Source organism: Montipora foliosa, chromosome 5, assembly GCF_036669935.1.
Source record: "Montipora foliosa isolate CH-2021 chromosome 5, ASM3666993v2, whole genome shotgun sequence".
Taxonomy (NCBI): domain Eukaryota; kingdom Metazoa; phylum Cnidaria; class Anthozoa; order Scleractinia; family Acroporidae; genus Montipora; species Montipora foliosa.
The window spans coordinates 11,208,523-11,226,022 of NC_090873.1; the positions used below are offsets into that span (position 1 = coordinate 11,208,523).

General features: G+C 38.1%; 1 protein-coding gene across 2 annotated transcripts in view; it reads left to right on the plus strand.

The window, feature by feature from the left end:
- LOC138003619 (tRNA (guanine(10)-N2)-methyltransferase homolog) overlaps nt 1–15,781 on the plus strand; it is a 17,373-nt gene extending 1,592 nt beyond the window's left edge. The window contains exons 3-15 of one of the 2 annotated variants that reach the window (XM_068849794.1): nt 3,919–3,992; nt 4,605–4,686; nt 5,874–5,966; nt 6,303–6,437; nt 7,564–7,677; nt 7,926–7,968; nt 9,342–9,422; nt 9,730–9,768; nt 10,065–10,196; nt 10,807–10,879; nt 12,267–12,401; nt 14,113–14,233; nt 15,236–15,781. In XM_068849794.1, the coding sequence (XP_068705895.1) occupies nt 3,919–3,992; nt 4,605–4,686; nt 5,874–5,966; nt 6,303–6,437; nt 7,564–7,677; nt 7,926–7,968; nt 9,342–9,422; nt 9,730–9,768; nt 10,065–10,196; nt 10,807–10,879; nt 12,267–12,401; nt 14,113–14,233; nt 15,236–15,325 (1,212 nt within the window). In that variant the 3' untranslated portion in view covers nt 15,326–15,781. The remainder of the gene's footprint in view (nt 1–3,918; nt 3,993–4,604; nt 4,687–5,873; nt 5,967–6,302; nt 6,438–7,563; nt 7,678–7,925; nt 7,969–9,341; nt 9,423–9,729; nt 9,769–10,064; nt 10,197–10,806; nt 10,880–12,266; nt 12,402–14,112; nt 14,234–15,235) is intronic. The other variant, XM_068849795.1, reaches the window with a different exon arrangement.
- The last annotated feature ends 1,719 nt before the right edge of the window (nt 15,782–17,500 follow it).

Consider the following 17,500-nt stretch of genomic DNA (forward strand, 5'->3'; position numbering starts at 1 on the left):
GATCCTAATAACAAAATTTTTACATCTCAGTGATATTGGCTTAAACCGACTGAAACGTTAAATTGTTGCAAAATCCACGTTATCTCAGTCTCAGTTTGGTATTGTAGCCATGCGTGTCAAAATAAATTGAGTTATTGGGTAATTACTTGGTGACTTTGTTCGGTGCAGCAAAATGGACAGTAGAATTATGCCTCAAAGCAACTCATGTAACGAAACTATACTTTTTCCAACAACAACAAGCAGGATTCAAACTGCAAACAGAGTTCGATGAAAATCCAGATTTATAACATGCGGTGGGGCAACCAAAGCGATGGGAGCTGTGTTAGGGTTTCAGTGTGAAAGTATGAACAGGTACGAACACTATTTATTTTTATTATGACTTTATGACTCGTTTTTCATTATTACTATTTTATTTTACCCTCACTCTGCATTTTACCCCTGGTCTGCAGTCTGCGTTTTACGTCACTGACCGAATATAAAATGCAAATCTTTGAAGCACAGATTCCTCTAAATGAGACCTGTATCCTTACTCTTGGTATCTCAAGCTGGTATTGGCAGAAAAAGTACTTTTCACGAATATTACATTCAATTCACCCAACTTTAGAAGAAAAATTATTTATGTATTTGACGTAGCTGTGTGTTAACTTTTGTGATATTAGTTTGCAGTTCTATTGTTACATAAGCTATGTCTTAGGGTGACACTTTAAGTAAGAGCGGTTCACGTGCGAAAGCCAAACTTGAAAAACAGAAGGTGTCATCTTTATGTAGAAAGTGAGAAAGTCAAGATGAAACCGTGCAACACATTTTATGTGGCTGTCCTGTCCTAACCTTGCCCAAGTAGACTATAAAAAGATGTGCAATGCAGTTGGCTGGGTGGTTCATTGGGAGTTGTGTAAAAAATTCAGCTTGGATTGTAGTGATAAATGGTAGAAGCATATTCCAAGGACTGTAGAAGAAAATGAAAAAGCTGGACTGTTTTGCGATTACCTGTACATGTATAACATCCAAACTGATTGAAAAATCCATCATCGGAGATGCGAATAAGGAAACAATTAAGGGGGACAATCATTGTGGACATAGCAGTAACCCAGAGACAATAATGTTGTAAAGAAAGAAATATTATAGAGAAACACAAGATGTACATGTATGAAGATCTGGTAAGAGAAATTGGGAGACTGGAAATCAGAAGTAAAAGTTAATTGTTCTAGGTACAATGTAGTTGGGGTTTTGGGTTCCAATATGTCACAGAAATTGACAGGCCACTTAAAGAAATTGGGATTCCCAGACAGAAGAGAAGAACTGTGGGCGCATATCCTTTGAAAGGTATTGAAAGTCAGAGGTCTTGGGTTGAGACACATGGAACTTTGATATCTGGGAATTAACCTTTGTGGAATTGTCATAAAGATTAATATTATTATTATAAGAACAGTGGTTGAGAGAGTTGAAGAAGGAGCCAGACAGGATGAAATTGTTGTAATAGCAGGGATGGTGATGACAAGGTCGAAGAAGATCCCCAGTTGGAGGGCACCTGGACCAGATGGTGTCCATTGGGATACTGGATCAAGAAACAAACAGCATTGCATAAATGAATGGATGAACACATGGATGACTAATGAGCAACAACAGGACATCCATACATGTACTTGTATGGATTACATCTAGAAGCACTTACATGTTGTGTCAGAAGGATTTAGCAGGAAAGGGGTAATGCTGTAGAGATGGAGAAATAACAGTTGTAGAGAAAATAGCAAAAGTCTGGCATACTGTATGAAATACATGTAGTTTATCATAATAGTGCCTGTTGCTATTGGTGCACTCAGAGCTCTGTCTGTTAATTTTAATGGACACATACAGCAAACTGGGTTGAAAGTTAAACTAAAGGTACTTTGGAATTTGTACAGAAAACAGCATTTCTGGGAACTTCAAGAATATAGAAAAATGCATACACACACACAAACAAAAGGGCCAGAAGACTAGCTGAGACCCACTCTCATGGACAATAGACCAGACTAGATCACCTGGACTGCGTTTGTAGTAATAAAATAACAATTTCTAACGATCAGTCCACTTCAGTTGTATGGTACATTCCATAGAGTCCATGCTAATGAAGTGACCTCTGGGTGTTTTTTGGTCCTTTTGCAAAACTGTAAGGTCAGTAAATTATTAAGTATCGACGGGGTAAATAGACCAATTTCGATATATTAAAATTCAGTCCGAAACAAAAGGCATCATCTCGAGGCTCTGGGGAATAAATATAAGGATTTGTATGAGTTTATTCCCAGAGCCTCGAGACGGTGCCTTTTGTCTCGGACTTAATTTTAATATATCGAAATTGGTCTATTGGTATGATAAATAGCCCACACAATTTTTTTCCCAGTTTTTTTCCTATTGCTGCAAATTTTTGTAGTTTTCTTGATCATTTTAATAATAGATATGTAAAACCACCTGGTATGCAAAATTTGGTTCTGATCCATTGTTTACACCATGTCTAAAAAATTGAATGTACCATTGAAAAAAATTCGTTCAATTTACAAGAATTGCAAGTTAGAAAAATTGAAGAGACAGATGTGTGAAAATGTCAATTTGAAAGTAGCTAATGCTTCCAAGTTGGCCAACACCCATTAACGACTAACCCATTGCAAAATGGAGATTGGGTGCATGGGATCAATCTTCAGAGGCTTTCATTGGAGGCAAAGACACTGTAGTGCTCCCATTCATGGCTGACAATACCTGCAACCCAACAGAGTCCCCATTTCAGGCATCCAGGCACCTGTTACACCACAAGAAAATGAACAAAAAAGAGGGAAGGGTAGTCGGAAGGAGGAGGGGCGAGTTGGAGGCAAGCAAACCAACCCAACATGAGGATTTTTCATGTCACTGCTCCAATGAGGCCATCATTCATCAAGGCCTGAATGCCATGGACCACTCACTGCTCTCTGAGGACAAATATGCAGGCAATCTGCTCCAATTTTTGTTGTTAACTTTGTTACATTGCATTTAACCAATCTCAAAATAACAATAATATTATAACAAGAAGATCTTTTAAATCTTATAACCGCGCTTTGAAAATTTATCTGTTTTCTTACCACCATAGTCGCAATGTAGTGCACATTCCAAAGTGGTCCTTGATGATTCATTGATTACCATAGACACATAAAATCACCTGGTCAATCTATAGCACAACAATTGGCAACAACGACTACACGCAAAGGTACTGCACTACAACTGTTTGCCGTTGTGAAATCTCTGATTGCACCATCAGTCGTAGCCGTTATGAAATCTTCAATGACGCAGTGGTCTTAATTAATCTGCAACTTTCTTTGGGATATGTATGGATATCAAAGATACGATAATTACACTATTAACAACTTACAGCTTTCTTTCTTAAAAGTCACGATTAAATTTAATTGGTTTTTTACAATAATCAGTAAAGGGCTAGCAAAGTAGTCAGACGAGTCACATAATTCAAGAATTACGTTATCCACGGCTGTCTTTAGTACGGTGGTTATTTCCCTACCAATGAAAGTTGCAACATGCATTGACACATTCCATGGATGACGTAATGGCCTTTGATGTATTCAATACTCGCTTCGAATCAAGCACTTCAATAACACAGAAAGGCAATATATTTTGTACTAAATACTGTAAAGAGTGGAATATTCTTAAGATTTTAAGTACATTAACAGCTTTTGGTTAATAAACATCATAAGTTGCATGATTTGAAGTCCCACTGACTATATGGCTGAGTGGAAGTTTGGGTCTGCTCACCGACACAATGAAAAAAAAACAACATGCAGAGCAAGAACCGCGCTCGGCCCATGGCCTCACGGTTGATAATTATTCCAAAGTCAATTATTGTTACTTTTTTGTCATTCTCGTAAATTGAGTAAATCTTTTCATGTTCATGTTTGACAATAGAATCCTCATCTGCTGATTGAGTTGCCAAGTGAAACCTGTGTAAAGAATTTACTGTCAAGAACTGTCTCAATCAAGTATGTTTAATTTTCTTTCTATTTTAATAGTGCAGTGCTTTGTCCCACACCCTGCAGATTCATTGTATCATGACCAGTTTTTTTTATTATACGTGAAATGATGTACATGTATTTGTCACTCCCTCCAGGGCTTTTCAGGACTAATTTTTCATTTTAGGATGTTTGGGGGAAATCGTTAGTTATTCAGGAGTTTTAAACTCAAGAATGGTAATGTGGAATTCATATTCTGATAAAAGTATGGTTACAATCACACACATGATGATTCTGAGCAAATGTGACCTGCTAAACTTGAAAAATGCCGGGCCAATTTTTTTGAACAAGGGTCGTGGTTTATCATCCTTATTCAAGAAGACTTATCATTTGCAGATATGATTACGAAGTGAGCACTTTCTTCACAATTATTCAAGGCCTCTGGTCCAGCCTGAGATCAGTTCTCCCTTGGTTGCAAATTAACCTAATTTAAGGAACAATTAAAATGACCTACAACATAGCCATTTCCATGAACATGTATATTAGACCATTATTATCATTTTGATCATGTAAACTTGTTATTAGTTTTGCATCTTTTACCTTTTTCTTCACAAACTGTAATTATCCAGTATGTGTACACAGGTCAATTTATGAAGTGTGGGGATATGGAAGGAATTTGACGGATGTAAAACAGACTGTTTGCCAATATCCAGAAGAGGAAATGGTGAGCATCACAAATTAATGATCTCACACTTTCTACCATAGATTATTTTACAAATAGTTCAAATTGGTACTTCAAATGGACTTGGACGATTTGAACTTAGTAGTAATAATTGGGCGGCCCTAAAAGCTGGATTCCGGAAACCAGAAACCAGAAATACATGTATCCACAATTCGTGAGAACTACAACAACTTATCCACTGGACAACTCAATTGGTGGGTGACATTAGCGTTATCCACCTTTTGAACAATCGAGGCCTGGTTTTTTGTGCATCGTAATAAATCAAGTCTTCCAAGTGGAAATCCTTTTCTCAAAGGAGACATCAATTTAAGTAAAATAATGATCATAATCGAAATTTGTTTATTGTACATGGTCAAATTAATTATTTTATGTACACTGTAAAAGTAATAATGTTTGATTTATTAAATAAACAAAGTTGTGTTTCACCATATTTCCTTTGATCCTTTGATTATGTTCTAGCTATTACCACAGCCTCCAAAATAAGATACAGTGTATTATGTAATTTAAAAGTTTTTACTGGTAATAATATTGGCTGTTGACTAGAACCAAGCTGTACGTAGGTGTTCAGACATAGCAGCCTTATTGATTCAGATTTTGATTTTGGTACACCGTCATTTCTTAAAATGTTGAATTCAACTTGTAAGGCAGGTCAACTTACATGTAACATTTTCTTACTTCAGTTGATAGGATTTGTGTTGTGATGATTCAGGAGGGTACCTTAAGAATCTTCTAAGTTGATTTCAGCTTTAATTGGCATGTTTATGCCTCTGGTCTGTATGACTCCTGGATAAATCGTTTTTCAATGATTTTAATGTATTTAAAACAGTCTTTACATTTAAAAAAATGTAAAGACTGTTTTAAATGCATTAAAATTCTCCTGGTTTAAAATACAGAGACTTCATATGTTAATCTCTCTATCCTACACGTATCTCTAGCCTCACCACTACATTAGCTAGTCTGCTGACAATCATCATATTCTTGGTTAGAGATTGAATTGATACTAGTAGTTACTCTTTCACCTTGCTTGCAAACAAGTGCCATTGAGGAAGAAGAATTACTGTCAATTAAGTAACAGAAATTTTACTAGAATTCTTGGTCATGTATGGCAGATTAAGTAATCACAACTGTGTCTGTTGGATTAACCTTTTTTTCTCCATTGCAATCCACAGAGACTCTACTCCTCAAGGGAAATAACCTTCAAAATCACCATTGACTCTTACAATAAAAAGCTGACACTTGCACAACAGAGAGAACTCATTGATGTAAGTTTAAATATTTTTTTACATAATCATTCAAGTAGAACAATATGGTTGAAACAGGGTTCCCTAAACTTTAACCCTGGCCCTGACAGATACCAGGTCAATTATCTCTTTTTTCAGTTTTGCCTTTATTTACAATAACCAATCTAGGGTTTCATAACTTTTAAGTAACCTTTTCTAGGGGAACTTAATAAGTTTCACATTTTTGCCTAAAATAAAGGCAAAGTTAAACCGGCATTTGTAGGTGAAGTTAAGAAGCCATTTAAAAGCATCTAAAGATACATTGTGCTAATATACATTTTTATTATTGGTGAAATGTTCCTTGATGTTTCAAAACAGCAGTTCGAATTCCTTCCATTTCAAGGCCAAGTGAAGCTGTCAGATCCTGATCATGTGTTCTCTTTGTTGGTGGATTACGGTGATGACCCAAACTCAGCTCCACCCTGTCCTAAGCAGATGTTTTTCGGACGCCTGGTATGATATACTGAATCTCCTGAAGCCATCATGGCTATCTGTCGTTTACACTGTTGCAGTAGTCACTGCTTACGAGCCAGACGGCCCATCAGGCCGGCACTTATCTCCGGTTTCCGTAGCATGAAGCGACTAGGAGTATTTATACTCCCCCCTGGATGGGATGATAGTCCATTGCAGGGTTAAGCCCAGTATTTCGCCGGTACCCATTTATAAACCTGGGTGGAGAGAGGCACCGTGAGAGTAAAGTGTCCTGCCCAAGAACAGAACAAGATGTCCCCTGCAGCTAGGACCCGAACCCGGACCACTCGATCCGGAGTCGCGCACTCTAACCATGAGGCCACCACGTCCCCCACACTGTTGCAGTAGAAGTGAGAAATTCATATAATTTTCATGACTGAGGGTATAGAAAAGCATTAGAAGAGGCCAGTATTTCCATTCTGGCTGACAGGCATGATCTACACTGTACTGAATAGGAGCCCAAGAAAGACCATAAAGAGTCTTTGACATCCCAGTGCATAAGACTCGCTCTTATACATTCTTTTATTATTAGCAACAGTTTAAAGTACCATGTGGTAATTTTAAAATAATTTAAATATGAATACAGAACTTTTACTGTACATAGCTGAGTCATATTGTCTATCTCATAGAATTTTCAGATACCGGTAAGTCTAGAAATGCCCCAAATTAGATATCATGCGGATTTTAATAAGCGTCATGAAGTGTCCCGTGGCTCTTCTCCGCAACTTCAACATCACTCATGTCGTGGAATACAGACAAAAAACGTCACAAAGTGTCCCCCAAATGCTGAGGTCTTTATTTTTTTTAATTGCTGCATTTTACCCAAAGCTTAAAATAACGCTAACCTTTATCCCTACCTTGTTGTTGAAAATAGGTAGCAATTGCTTAGACTTGAAGGGACACTTCGTGTTGGATATCAAAATTGGGCATGCATCTGCATTTCTGGACGCAAGTTGTAATTTTAGCGCACATAATTCAGTCCCGTGGACTGTTGTGTTGATGTTTTGAATAAACAATTATCACTTTAATACTTTATTTTATTGTTTTCTTGTGTACAATTTAATATTTCTTGTATTTTTACATGTCCGTAATTTTTAAAAATTTTTAGATTGGACATGGCCAGCGGCACCTGTTAAAGAAATACTCTCTTAAAATGAGGCATTTTATTGGAAATACATCAATGGACCCTCAGCTTTCCTTTTTAATGGCCAATCAGGGACAGGTGAGATGATTCATTGCACAGAGTTGATTTTCGATTGAACTTAAAGTGAATGATATAAACAAATATATTGAATAATACAATGTACATGTATTCACTAGGAAATATATTTGGTATATTGCCAAAGCAAAGGAAAACTATTGTGTAAACTTTTGAAAAAAGGAAAATACACTGTAACTGCTTTTTTCTTTAAAAGTAATTTTTGTCAACATTAAGTTTATCCAAACAACCATACTTTGTTTTGCAATCAGATCTTTCCAGGAAGCTTTGTCTTTGACCCTTTTGTTGGAACAGGTAAGGCTGAGTAGAATAATAATTATATAACTTGTGAATAGTACATGATTGTCAATAGGGGTTGGGCCCCTCTGGTGTTGTCAACATTATTGCAAAAAAGGAAAAAGGAAAGGAAGGAACTTTATTTAAGTGTCTAGTTGTTCTAGCGCTGGAGCACTGATTGGGGACACTGTAAACTGAAAGTAACAATTAATGCAAATCAAGTCAAGTGTTGGTTTTTGAGGAGAGGGGGAAACTGGAGTACCCAGAGAAAATCCTCTCAGTGCATTGTAGAGAACCAACAAACTCAAGCCACATATGACGCGGAGTCTGGAAATCAAACCTGGGCCACATTGGTGGGGGGCGAGTGCTCTCACCACAGTGCCATCCCTGCACCAAACATGGAACCTAGTAAAAAAATTGAAAATATGCATGTAGTGATAATTTGCTGGTTGGTGGCAGCTTTTTAACACACCTAGATGTAAATTGATTATAAAATAAAAAATTGTAAGTCACACCACATACTATGATTGAAAAATTAAAGCAATCTTGAATAGTCATTGGTGCAATGAACATGTTTTATATAAACAGCTTGTTGAAACTGCGAATATTTGAATGCAGTAATCACAATAGAGCACTGTGGCTGTTGTAGAGGTGGTCAACTCATAACCAGATGACCTCATTGCCTGAGTAAAAAAGACTAACAAATGAATATAATTTATCATAAGTCAAAACATCTGAATCTACAGCACAAAATATGCTTTGCAAATTCTGTTTTGCTAACCATGCGTAAGACAATATTGTAACAGAATGTTACTATTATTTTATATGTTGTAAATGATTAATTTAATTTAGGTATTTTTAATTTTTGCCCCCTTTTCTCTTTCGTCGCCTACACAACTTCTAGGATTATTAAATACGTATGTATGTATCAAGAAACAAGCGAAATACTTGACTATTACCGGTATTACGCTTCACTACTATTAGACCCGAGATACAACATGAAACTTTTCCTCAAGTTCTACATAACTCCGAATTACTTGAACACTCAAAAACAAAATGGCACCGTTATCCTCACTTTATGAGTATCAACTGCAGAACCACTATGACATCTTGCAAACAGCTTTTTTCCACCATACAGGTTTTCGGATTTAAAAAGTCCGTAATCCTGTGAACTCCTAAAACATTACATCACTTACTAATTTCAACAATGTCACACTATCTAGAACACAACAGTCTCACAGGGTTTTGATAGGTTTCCTATACTCTGATATTTGCAAAAATGTGGTAATAAAAGAAACTGGCATTTCTGTTTCAAAAGTGTTTGAATATCTCGGCTTTCAACTCTACAATGCAAACATTAATAACATTAATAAACGATTTGTTTCTTTCAGGGAGTATTCTTTTGTCTTGTTCTCATTTTGGGTCCTTTGTGATGGGAAGTGACATTGACTACACTTTACTGCATGGTAGAGGTGATTATACATTCAAGTAAATTTGTTATTTATGGTTACCGTTGTATGTGATCATATTCCAAAAACATAGTTTGATTTTCAAGGAGAATACTTTATAATTCTGTATGTTGTACACTATCATTTAACCCAGTGACCCCTCATTCTCCCAGTAGGATGCACCAGTTGATAACCCTAACCCTAACTCTAAGGTTAGGGTTAGGGTTAGGGTTAGGGATCACTTCTTACCACATGTTCAAACAAGGCAGCAAAACATGTACAGCTTCTGTAACTTTGATACTGAAATATTCATTCTTTGTTATTGTTTAAGGTAGGAGTTCCAGAGCAAACAGTAAGGGAAAATGGAGAGGTACACTGTGATCACCTTGTCCTACTAGTCCTTCTTATGTCCCTGATTATATTCAACAATTTACATATTCACTTAACAACACCGCTGTCCCACAGTAGAGAAATGTTGCTCCGAAGAAGTAAGCAGGTATTATAGAATAACTTCTATCGTTGAACTGCGCATCTCCTGAGTTGATGGAAAATTTTTTTGTTTAACTTCTGATTAACCTGCATTTGTCAAGCAGTGCTGTGACAAGAGGACAATAGTTGTCAGCAGTGACTAGGTATTCTGACATTGCTTCTATAACGTTTTTCCAGGTCGCAATGAAAATTTTCGAGCAAATCTTGCTCAGTATGGGCTCAGCAGTCGGTTTTCAGATATGCTTGTTGCAGATGCTGGAAGATTGGGTTTGAGGCAGATTCCATCATTTGATGCCATAATAACAGATCGTGAGTAACCATTTTTATTACAATTATTTTAAATGCACTAGTTTTATGGTATGTGTTGTATCTGCATCATTGAGTGAAGAACTTGTTATCTTTGAAATGCCTTCGTGTAGCTAATAATTCATTAGCATCAAGCCTAAGTCATTTTATCATCTTAGATCGAATGATCGGTCGTTATTGGAGCCCGCCCAGAGAGAGAGAGAGAGAGAGAATGCTCTGCACGTTGGGTGCCAGATCTTTTTATGCAGCTGCTCCAAGGTTGTGGAATACTTTGTCCACTGAATTTCGCGATGTTTAATCACTGCAATTTTTAAATGTGTGCTTAAGGCCCATCTTTTTCGCCTAATTTTTCAAAAGGCTAAGGCTACGATTCTATCGTGTTTTTGCATTTTTCTATCATTGTAGTACAGCTTTGGATTAATTAGATTAACAATTGTTAAGCACTATTGAGCAGTATATAATCGAAACACAATCAAAAGAGCACTATATCAGTGATTAAATTATTATTATTATTATTATTATTATTATTATTATTAATTATGAATAGCTTTTGATGTTAATTGAACAAATTCAGTTTCAGATTTCAATTAAATTAGTTTTTATGTTAATGCAGCGCCTTATGGAATCAGAGAAGGAGCACGCAAACTTGAAACTAATGTTGATTCTCAAGATATGAATGATTCCCAGTAAGTCACTTTTTTATTGTAATGAAAGCCTTTTGTTAGCTTAACCCCGCCGCAAACAGTGTGGTGCTTTCTTTTGCAAAGAAATGAATAGAGGTAAACATTTTGCTGGCTGTTCACTCTGCAAAAATTAATTTTCAACGCAAAATCTTTTTAAAGCAGTTTAAGACTGTCTAAAATGCAACACACCTACTGTCCTTTTGTTTCCCGATTTTCCCGATTTGGTATTTTGTTTGTTTTATTTTAACTGACAGACCAGAAGCTCGTGACTGATCTTGAAGTTTCCTTATGGATGTAACGTAGCTCGTGCAATTTCCCGCGCGTGCAGCTTCGAGCTTATTTTTGTCCATATTTGGGCATTAAATTGTTATCCTAAAATCCCCAACTTTTTGTTACAAGGAAAAAGAGTTGCTACAGTTACTCGCTTCAAGGTCACGTGCTTCTGTTTGTACTGATAAACCACCTTTTAAGTGAATAACGACACTGTATAGTGGTCACTCTCCCTTGGATCATCGTCGCGTGACATCACTCATTGACTTTTATCAGAAAAACTGGTTTTGCAACATCCATTTCCATCTTCAGACAACTGAGCAATTGTTGCCTCATGCAAAAACATACATTTTGCTTAACAGCAGTATACACTCGTGCCATCAAAATAGAAAAAAAAGTCCCTTTTGGACAACCCTCCTTCGCATACACCTTATTCCAAAATGGCCGCTATTTATATATTCTTTTGTTTTTATTCAAATTAGACCTTGATGCCTCGTTCAAGGCAAAATTTTCTTTTGAATTTTCAGCTCAAGAACGAGGCATCAAGGGCTAATTTGAATAAAAACAAAAGAATATTTAAATGACGGCCATTTTGGAATAAGGTCTATGAGCATTGCACAAATCTATACATAAAAAGGTAAACTACTCAAGTTGACTTATCTCTTTTAGCGACTTGGAAGATTGACCAAAAACTGACTTGACCTTTCAAACAAAGAACAGCAAACCATTCCGTAGAATCTAAGGGAAGAACACCACATTTGTTTACATTTCACTTTATTGAGCCGTACTGTACTTGAACTTACATTTTTATTAAAACATTCCCGGCTGAAAGAAACCAAAACACATTCAAGTATTCTTTTCAGTTTTTAAGTAATCTTTACATTTAGCGTTCCGCTTATTCGGTCCACGGCGCACTGAATAAAAGATTAATTACAAGTGCTACTTTTTTTCTTATATTAACCTCTTATTTAAGAAGAAAATGGGACACAATTGATAAAGTTGATGATGGCAATGAAATTATAGCGGCTCAAAGCAAGTGGTGTTTTTTGAAGAAAAAACAAAGTAGATGGTTCCCTTGCAAGGGAATTAACTGCGTTTAAATTTTTCACGTTTATTACAGTACTGAGAAGCCTATCTTACCAGCTGTGCGAGGCTGTCGCCTTTCCGAGATTGTAACCACCTTGTTAGACTTGGCCGCGCAATATCTGGTGCTTCATGGGAGACTAGTGTACTGGCTTCCAGTTTATCGCCCTAGGTAACGCTCGATACTTTAATTTCCTTACAAAGCCTGGCAGAAGTGATTCATTTTTAATATTTTAAACCTAGCAAGTTGGAACATACTTCGATTCCTTTAGGTTCTGTCATTTTTATAGAGAAGTGTACTGTAAATTAGCGCAAAGTGAAATGTTGTATGTTTACAGTGCAGCCACCTGTTGCATGCGGTCCCCGTTAAAACATTTACGTTTACGGTCTCGCAGTTGAAACTGGGTGATAGTTGAACGGCGATTGTGGATAAAAAGGCCAAATAAATGATTTTGTGATCTAAGAACACAAACAAAACAACTTTTTTTTTTCCAATTCTAAGTTGTACCCCTAGGGTTATATAGGTATGTGCGACCCCAAAGAGTATGGTGTTTTAGCTGTTTTGGTCTGAAATAGCGTATCGATTTTGAGCATTTTGGTTTTGGTTTAAAGGCCATTTTACAGTTGTTTTCTCAGCAACCTATCCTATGAATGAAAGGGGTAGTTTCTAAAGAAACTGGTGCAGCGTCGGTGGGGAAGTAGTATACAAAAATTTGGTTTATCAATGGAGTTGATAATGTAAAGTGGCCACCGTACAGAGATTCTAAAAGCTGACGTTTCGAGGGTTAGCCCTTCGTCAGAGCGAATCGAGGAATTCTGGGTTATGTGTAGTTTTTTATAGTAGAGTAGGAGCTACGCTATTGGTGGTAACATGGCAACGTGTATTCCTATCTTTCACGTTGCCATGTTACCACCAATAGCGTACCTCCTACTCTACTATAAAAAACTACTCATAACCCACAATTCCTCGATTCCCTCTGACAAAGGGCTAACGCTCGAAACGTCAGCTTTTAGAATCTCTGTACGGTGGCCAATTTACATTCTCAACTCCGTTGATAAACCAAATTTTTGTATTGTATGAATGGCTGCGACGCTGCCGGTGACCTTGTATTGATACACACCTCACTACTTTTATCATGTAAATTGTGTTGTTGTAATTCTAATTGGCTTACAATAACATTAGAAAATCGCAAAGGTTTGTATCAGAACGGGGTCACCGACAACCTCGCTTCCATTCTTAGGCCAGGTAACTTAGGTACAAATGTAAAATGGCAGGAAGTGGGCCGCACACCCAAGCTTCCTCCCCCTTCCCCGAGGGGCAAAATCTCATGTTACGTTTGATCAAACTCTATAGGTTTTCTTGGTCGTTGACCTTGCTTCCTCGTATGAAAGATAAATACCGAGAACTGTAACATCCCAAGTAGACATCCTCAGGGCTTGGTCACGCGTTCCTCCCCCATGAACGTCTGCTGAAACGAAAAACTACTTGCGTTCAACGGCTGTTTGCCCGCTATTTAAAGAAACCAATCAGCATTGACTAATTGTGTTGTGCAAGCCTACCACATGCTGCGAAAGAATGCCACATAAAACACGAGTTTACCCCATATTGGAAAACGGCCTCTGATTGGTCCGTAATCCACGAACGGAAGTGGTTTTTCGTTGCAGCATTTGTTAGTGGGAGAGCAACACGTTACGACGTCCTAAGAACTTCTGCGTGGTAGGCTACGAGAACCGGTGTTTTAATCCATATTCATGTTGACGGCAGTAACTGCACAAAGTATAGTACACTACGATTAAACACTACGACTGAACGTCAGTCAAAACTCCCATAGGAGGTTAAAGGATATCACTTCACAGATCACCGTAAAATTGTCAATTTCTAGTTACTCGGAAGCGCTTATTCCAAGCCATCCCTGCCTGAAGCTTGTGGCAAATAGTGAACAGTGTTTATCAAAGCATGTGTCCCGCAGACTAATCACCATGGAAAAAATTAAAGAGCACAAGGTGAGTTGAAGTCAGGACGGTGGCGTTAAATCGTGTTAGGTGCCGTATGCTCGCTCGCTTTCCCTCAAGTGTAGTCGTGGACTCGCTGATTCTCTTTGATTTGCTTTTTATTTGGGTGGTTCAGGAGGCTTGAGGGAGAGAGAGAGAGAGAGGACGTCCAGTCCAGCTCTTGAAATACACTGATTTATGCAAATTTCATTAAAGTTGTTGTAAGATTTAGTGGAAAGGGAAATGATGAAACCTTTACTGCGTTAACAAAACTGCAGTCCCTTTCTTCCATCACTAGAGACTTAGATCTACGACGTCGACGTCGACGAAAACTTTGCGCTATCGTAGCTTTCGCGATTGTTCGGCCTCTTCCGCCCGAAGGTCGTGGGTCCAATTCCCACCCTGGTCAGAGTTTTTCTCTGTCCTTGTGTGGGCCCATTGCCATTAGTAGAGCTAACGCTCACATGGTTCATAGGGGGTACAAAACTAGCACTTCACATTACACTCTAATCAGTTAAGTCTGTTGAAATATAAGTGCTACACGGCCACCGTTTGTAACCAAAGTAACCCTTCCTTGTACTTGTACATATGTTCATCGCCGTGACTTTAACATCTTCAGTGCCCACGGCCTGCTCCCGTCTGACCTTGTAGCTCAGTCGGTAGAGCAGCGGTTATCTAACCCGAAGGTCGTGGGTTCAATTCCCACCCTGATCAGAGTTTTTCTCTGTTCTTGTGTGGGCCCATTTCCATTAGTAGGGCTAACGCTCACATGGTTCATATGGGGTACAAAACTAGCATCTCACATTACACTCTAATCAGTTGAGTCCACTGGTGTAAAAGCCAATCTCCCTTGGGAGATTCAGCAAAGCACCGCTTATTTGCTTTTTTGTCTCAAATACCTCTTAGCTTGTTCAGGGGCGACGCTTATTCGAGTTATTTGGCGTTTGGTGATCATGTCGTGGATCTTACATTTCCTACTGTTCCAAACTAACGACCTTTTCTTTGATGTTTTAGACCGGAGACGCAAACCTCTCCGTCGTGCAACAGAAATTTCTTGAGTCTTGTGACAACTTCAGAGATAATTACTTCAACCAAGCCACGTGACCGCCAAGTAACCACGTGATTTTCTGACATTCTGTCATTTGAGGCGCCAAGATAAGAAGGTCTTTCGACTGAGCAACTTTCCAGAAGAGTAAAAGTTCAGGTTTAGCGTGTACTGATGTGTCTGGTCAACTGAAGAGACTGAATTATGAGATACTTTGACAATGATTTGGGCATACTAAGGAATTGGAGTGCACCGAACATGAGTCCAACGTGTGACCCTCCCATTACTGGTTTTAGTGCTCCATGACTAAGCTGCAGTAGACTTTAGTTTTGGTCTTAGGTTTTGAGACAGTGTCACCTTTATTTTGTATCAAAATTGCAAGACCTAGAAGAAGAACTTTATAATTCCATCGCTCGTCAGGCAAATAGTGTGCTACCAAGTAGAGAATATACTACTTTGCGACCAGTTCGAAAATTTGTAATTTTGTTTTCATTAAATCGGGATCAATAGCTTGACCTATTGTTTTAAATCTAGTTGGGAAACATGTTGCTTTCGCAGTGAAAATAGACCGCGAGAAGGACTGAATATTTGCAAAATATCACGGATGAGAATTGCCAAAGAGAGGAGATGTAAATTAATGGTGAATAAACGCGACTGTGGTGATCTTACATTAATATTATATATAAGCTTTCCCCTTATATAAGATTAAAATTCCATCGAAAGATTAAGTGCTCGCACCAACTGAGAAAGTAAGAGCTTGCAAGTTAGCGGTGAAGCTACAATAGAACCACGGAGCCACATAGCGATTCTCCAAGGGTTAATTAACGGAGTTGTGATTTTTTTCTGTCAGCGAGCATCGAATAAGCTCGTTTCTTTTTCTGCGCATACTTCTCTATTCGTCTTCTAATTCAATAATTCTTTCCTCGAGCTGTACTTCTGTTGTTTCATGTTCCCGAGCTCGCACTAGAGCATTACTAAACTCGTTTTGCATGTCTTCCGTTTTTATCTTCAAAACAGCCCTCTCCCGCATTCTTTGCTCTAGAATGTACCTTCCCTTATTTATTGCAGCTAAGTCAGGGGCACACAACGATAATCTTCGAAGAAATCTGTGTTCGGGAGAGTCAAGCTGTTCCAAGAATTTCGGTTCTTCGTTGCCAAATACATATAGATTTCTTTACTAAAACATCACCTAAAAGATTGGCAACCAGGGAAAAGAACTCCCTTTTGTTTCAGAAGGGATAGTTTTGCAATTTTTGGCACGAAAAAGGTCACCTAGCAGTGTCGGATGAGCTGGTTCGCTGGGAAGTTCTTAGAAGGTAACGTTCAGCTAGCAATTTCTGAAATGGAGGTAATCATTCCCTGAAATTTTGGGACACTTCAGTTTTCAGCTAAGATATCCGAACAGATCAAATTCTTCTAGACAGTTTTCATACATTACAAGGCCACTAGAAATGTCTCTCAAAGGGTTTTGGCATTATTTGCTCGTTGGTTGCCCTTGCTTAGTGTTCCTGCAAGACTCCTGCTTTTATTTTGCAATCTAAAGTATCCTTTGCGCGCCTTCGCTTTTTGATTACGTAAAACAAATTTCCTTTTAACACTCACTTGATATCTTAAACAGAGACCTCTGAGAAAGACAAGTACATTTGCTTTTAAAATATGGCGGATGAACCGAATACGAATGCGATAACTTCGTCACTACCCGCTTCGCCTACATCGCTGGTAACTGAACCTGAAAGGAAGCCCAAAAAAAGTCATTCTGGAAACTCATTTAAGAGTTTCCAGGGTGCCTTGTTCCTGGGTTGCCATATATGGCAATCCAGTCAGAATATGAGTAGAATTTCTCCGTTTTAGTTTTTTTTGCGTGTCGGAAAATGGAAAAGTTGCGCAGTAGGTCTTTCCTGTCACTCCCCTGCTAAGTAATGTCTTTGTGCTTAGAGTCGTCTGCACGAATTACCACTCACTATGTTTACATTGTGCCAATTAGCATGGAAAGCGATAACCTTGGATTTTTCAACAGTCTATCGCTTCAGGCCAACCATTTATCATTCAGGTAGCCACAGCTTTTTATTTGTGATCCATTTCCATTGCTTTTTTGTTCGTCACGTTTATATTTTGCCATACTTCAGGTTCACTTGCTCATGAATTTGCTTTTGCTTCTCGAAGATGTTTTGGTTTTCAACTGTTATTGCAGTTGAGCCCACGTTTCAGAGCGCGCGGAAGCGGGGGAGCGAGAC